Below are 6,000 nucleotides of genomic sequence, written 5' to 3'. Positions count from 1 at the left end.
AACTGTAAACAGGAGAGCAAGCTGGAGGAAATTATGCTACCAACCTGTTTTAAAAGACAGTGCTGAACACCATGTGACATTGTGTGTGTTTGTGTATTAAATGTATGTTTGTATTTCAGGGTTTGTTTGTTTTTCTGCATCTTGAGGACCTACTGGCTGCATAAGAAACAAATAACTTTGTTTGAATTTCAGTGCTAGACCTTTTTCAGGCCAACTGTTTGTAACAATGAGAGGTCACCTTAAATAAGGAGTTTGCCACATGCATTAGGATGGCAGAAATGGCATCAATAAACAGCATGACTGTCTCCATATCTTACAACAAATGAAACAATGTATAAGCAATTCCTACATGTATTCTGAATATTCACATTTAATTGGAAGCTTATTCTGAAAATAATAGGCGAGTTAGCCTATATAGAGGATACAGCCAAAATAACAAATTAAATTTTATTTAGCCTAACCAACAGATTAATCGATTTACAACAGAGAAAGAAACTACTGCAAAAAATAAATCCTACAAGTTGTCATCTGAAGTAGCAGGTCCAAAAGTAAAAAGATTTCAGTTGATTTCTGACTTTATTTATGAGATACAATTGCTTCAATCTCTAAACGTCAACCGTGAACTACATTTCCCAACATGCATTGAGGAAGGTTAAAGGTTATTTGGGCTTGTGTAGTTGCAGCAACCCCTCCCGCCTTTCAGTGAAAAAATACCATGTTGCTCTAAATATTGTGCAATATTCATTGTCTCCCACACATACGAGTGCTGGCAGATTGCCAGTGTTCACTCAGTGTGGATGACCGTCAGCGACAACGCCGCTGTACGAAGGAAGAATCCTGCTGGAATTAAGCATTCTGTGCCATTGGACTGCTGCGGAGGTCTCAACAACGTCGACTATTCAGAGGTAGAACTAAAAATGTGAAATGACGAACTGTTCTGCATGTCAAACTTTTTTACGAATCAGTATAAGAACTCCGACTTGTAGCGAAGCAACCGGTTTGACATATGTAATAAGTCCGTTTCTTCGCTGACTTTCATACAGCCGGAAAATAGCCTGTATAGACACTCTTTCAAAGTAAAAGCATGTATTTCCTGCAAACCCTGTTAACTAAAGCAAAACAACTCAATACAAAAATAATTAAAGTAACACTTTTAACGTTTTATAAAATTAAGTTATATATTGTATTATGCAACAAAAAATATATTTTAAACTTTCTGTTTGATTATACAAAACAATAAATCATAGGGCTGTAGGGTACTACTTATAAAGCAAAGCTTTGTAAATTATGTGGTCCCATGCAGGCAAAAAAAGTTCACTAAATTAGGAAAAGTGACAACTTGTTCATTTCATGGGAGGAGCAATGTGGGGGATTTAGTGTCATCTGGCAGCGAGAGTGCAGATTGCAATTGCCCCTATTTCAAACTTGTAGGAGAACCTACAGTGGCCATGAAAGTCGTGGGGGAAAAACACTCTAAAGGTCCTCTCTTGAGCCATTGTTTGGTTTGTCTATTCTGAGTTACTGTCGAAACACAGTGGTGCAACATGGCATGACCCTTTGATCTTTGGACTAACTGCTACCTCTGTGCAGGGAAAGTGCTCCTATTGAAATAAAATGTAGCATTTCTTATTTTGAGGTAATTTAACAGTTATGACGACATGCAGGTTTCGAATTTAAACTAAGCTGGTTGTAAATAGTACCATCCTTTTGACTATTTTTTTTACTTTGCCGCAAAATTAAATCCATTATATGCAAACTTTTTTAACTGTACTATGATAAACCCTTGCAGTTACAAAGCCTTGCAGTGTCCCTGTTTGTAGTAAAATTAAGATAAAATTAGATGAGATAATTCTGCGGCTGTGGCTCAGTGGTAGAGTCGGTCGTCTTTCAATCGGAAGGTCGGAGGTTCGATCCGCGCTTTTCTAGTCTTTGCGACCACTCAAAGCTGCTTTTACACTACATGTCACATTCACCCATTCACACACTGATGGCAGAGGCTGCTACGTAAAGTGCCCAACTGTCAATCAGATATCACATTCATACCCGTTGGCTATGCCACCGGGAGCAATTTGGGGTTCAGTGTCTTGCCCAAGGACACTTCGACATGTAGCCTGAGGGAGCTGGGGATCGAACCTCCAACCTTGCGATTGAAAGACGACCAACTCTACCACTGAGCCACAGATATGACTAGACTAGATATGTAATATGACTAGAATGTAATATGCTTAATAATAATTTTAATTATAATAATGATAATCTAATGATTAGGGCTGCAATAACTAATCGATTAAAATTGATGATTATAATAGTTGGCAACAAATTTCATCATCGATTGGTTGGGTCGATTGGTGATTTGTTGCACGTCATGCACTGTGAAAACGTCACTGGGGGCAGCCAGCCAATGCTTGTGTCGCTCACGTGATGAATTACAGGAAGTTAGGACTTTTTTTAATCTTTTTTTTATTGAGCAATTGAACATACAGACTCTCAAGGAGGCTAATAATAACAACAATACAGATGAAAATTTAGTACATAAAGTGCAAAAAACATAGCAGTTTGTATTCATGAAACAAAAGCAAAAACAAAACATAAGCATATCAACGCCACATAGTAGCAGTTTGAATAAGGTATGAAAGATACATTTTAACAGGCATTAAAATTTAACAAAAAACGAAGCAGCGAAACAATACAATAAAAACAAGTTCTAATTTAGAAAAGGAGAAGACGGGAAAAGTCCAGGCTTAATTTCTTGGCATAGTTGCTTTTTATCTTTTTAAGCGATGAAAAAAAGAATTAAATTAATTTATAAAACCAGGGAAGGAAGGTTTAGAGTTCCTCCATTTTGCACAGTGGATATGATATTTACCCAATAGTATGATAATGTTGATAGTGTCTGAAACAGACAAGGTTAGATGATCCATATAAAAAATAATATGATATAATTCAAATGGCGGCACATCATTCATTTTTAGAGAAATCCAATGTTTTATGTGACACCAAAAACGTTGTGTAATAGGACATACAAAAAACAGATGTTCCAGAGTTTCATTTTCATCACTGCAAAAAGAACACTGATCCACCTCAAAACCAAATCTCTTTTTGAGAAGTTCTGCTACAGGATACATTTTATTAATGACTTTAAAGTGTGTTTCTTTGACTTTAGGTGAAATAGGCCATTTGATACATTTCGAGTGTGCTTTGTCTAATGTACTCGAAGTGACAGAATCATAACCCTGACAATAACCCTTCTGTCATAACCATGAAACATTTTGGCTTTCAAAAAACTACTAATAAATGTATTATTACATTTTTCATCAGTCAGATAACAATGTCCTATCAATAGATTTGGAAGTACTGATAAGGAAATATTGTACATCATAAAATGTTTAATCAATTGAATCAGAGGCAGCAGAATCAGTTTACACAATTTGCTATATTCTCTTTGAGAACAGTTCAGATCATATTTTTCTGTAAAGGCCGTGTAACTTAAAATGGCACCGTTATCATCCATTAAGTCTGTTATATATATAATGTCTTTCTTAAACCAATCGCTCTTGAAGATTGATTTTCGATTTAGTGTTATTACTCTATTGTTCCATAAGGTTGAATTATGGGGAGAAAGTTGTGGGTAAATATCATTTTCCAAAAATGCAACATCTGTTTGTGAAAATTAGATAGCTTTATCGGGATCCTGTTCACCTCAAAATCACATTTCAGAATAAAGTCCAAACCTCCTATTTTATCAAACAAGGACCTCGGGATGTGAAACCACATAGAGTTTGGCTGTGACAGACAAGATTGTATCCAGTTAATTCTAAAGGTGCCAACCAAAGATTCAAATTCTGGAGCTTTGATACCACCTTTATCATACTCCTTCACAAGCTGCGACCTTTTAATGTAGTGGGTTTTATTCCTCCACAAAAATTGAAAAATAACTGTGTTGGCTTTATTTATGTTTTTAGAGGAAATATATAGGGAGTGACAGGGATAGATCAGTTTGGAAATACCTTCAGCTTTAGATAGAATAGTTCTGCCAAAAATAGTAAGGTCTCTGGTTAACCAGTGACTGAGTGATTTCTTCATGTCCATAATACGGTTAGAAATATTGGGGTCTTCTCTTCTAATTAAGTTTTTAGATATCGTCAGTCCTAGATATTTAACTTCCGATTCAACTCTAATTGAGGCAATAGAGGAGTCGGAGCTAGTATGAATAGGGAGTAGTTCACATTTTTTTAATATTAAGAGATAAACCAGACGCTTTAGAGAAGATTGAAATAATACTGAGAGTTTTATCTACCATTGATTTATCTTTTAAGAAGATAGATGTATCATCTGCAAATTTACTTATTTTAAACTCTTTGTTAAAAATTGTTATTCCTTGTATGTCATTTGAATTATTGATTAGTAATGTTAACAGTTGTGTTGCCAATAAAAAGGTTTGGGGAAATGGGGCATCCCTGTCGAATACCATGTAGCACTTTAAAACTAGGAGTCATTCCTGGGTTCAGGGAGACCATGCTACTGATGTCAGTGTACAGCATTTCAAAGATGTCACAGAATTTACTCCCGAAACCCAAGAATTGTAGCGTTTTCAACAAAAAGGGATGTTGAATCGTGTCAAAAGCCTTGAAGAAGTCTAAAAACAACACAACACACAACACAACTTTCTTTTGTGATATACTCTCTATAATCTACCAGGTAAAGAATTAGTCTAGTATGGTTATGTATGTTTCTACCTTTCATAAAGGCTGACTGACACTCATCCACTAATTGCGATAACCCCATATCCAATCTAATAGAGTATATATGAGCAAGCAACTTGTAATCATTACATAATAAGGTAATTGGCCTCCAATTATCCAACGATAGTTTATCCTTATCGGGCTTTGGAATTAAGGTGATAACACCCCTTTTCATGGTAGGGGACAGATGACCAGATGAAATACATTCCAAAAGAGCATTATAAAGCAGTACTCTAAGATCATTCCAAAAAAGCATATAAAATTCCACTGTTAGCCCATCCAGTCCTGGTGACTTTCCTTTTGACACCCAATTGCTATATAGCTCCACAATTCTAAGCTCATCCTCCATATGTTGCCCACAATTTTCATCTATTATTTTGTTACATTCCCTAATTTTTTCAAAAAACATTTGACAATCATTCATTGAAAATTTAGATTCATACAATTTATTATAGAAATGTCTTATTTCTTCATTTATTTGGTCTTGGTTGTCAATGTTCATATTATTAATAAGTAGCTTATTAATTTTCTTTTTTGTTTGTCTTTGTTTTTCTGGACTAAAAAAATATGAAGTATTTTTTTCACCTTCCTCGAGCCAGCGAGCTCTTGAACGTATGAATGCTCCTGCTTTTTCCAGATATAGACAGTCTAATTGGTTTTGTAGATTATTTAATTCAACTTGTTCTTCTAAAGATAAATCAGTTCATCTATTCATATCATTAATAATGTCTTGTTGTTTTTGTTTTTTAGCTTTAGAGATGCAATTACTTTTTCTAATGGCAACTTCTTTAATCTTAAATTTAAACCACTCCCATTTACTCAAGGGTTTCCAGAATTTAGTGTCCTCTTCCACTGAATGATTCTCTTGCAAAAAAATAATATTGCTCTTCTGCTCCTTACAAAAAAGAAATGTTGCCTTATGTTTTACATTGTTCTTTAATCCCCTATTATTTAAAGAAAAAAAAGATAGCATTCACTAGATAACAAGTATTCGCGAAGAAAATGATGCGCAGGAATGAGTAGCTTATATGTCCCTATCAGAGCTCAACATTTACATTAACTGTAACAACCCTTGAGGTATCTGAACATTTATAGAACTGTCAAATTAAGTCACGGTACCTGTTACAGACCATTGTAATTTGTAGCAATATAGAGCTGATCAATTAGGATCCACACGACGGTTGTCGATCAGAGCGAATCCTTCCTTCAGAAACGCTCTCTTCCCCTTGTTCCTGGCCTCTTGAGCCAGTGGCCACAG

At 35.3% G+C, this 6,000-nt stretch overlaps 1 protein-coding gene across 1 annotated transcript in view; it reads left to right on the top strand.

Moving 5' to 3' along the window:
* Nucleotides 1-669: 669 nt before the first annotated feature.
* pemt (phosphatidylethanolamine N-methyltransferase) overlaps nt 670-6,000 on the top strand; it is a 92,245-nt gene continuing 86,914 nt past the window's right edge. Inside the window, exon 1 of the mRNA XM_069664582.1 lies at nt 670-905. Coding sequence (XP_069520683.1) covers nt 798-905 — 108 coding nt within the window. The 5' untranslated portion in view covers nt 670-797. The remainder of the gene's footprint in view (nt 906-6,000) is intronic.

The sequence above is a fragment of the Semicossyphus pulcher genome, unplaced genomic scaffold (genome assembly GCF_022749685.1).
Source record: "Semicossyphus pulcher isolate SPU_LCO1_2020_fin unplaced genomic scaffold, fSemPul1.0.p SCAF_16, whole genome shotgun sequence".
In the NCBI taxonomy this organism is placed as follows: Eukaryota; Metazoa; Chordata; class Actinopteri; order Labriformes; family Labridae; genus Semicossyphus; species Semicossyphus pulcher.
The sequence above is the reverse complement of the archived record's forward strand: the minus strand, read 5'-3'. Positions and strand labels throughout refer to the sequence as shown.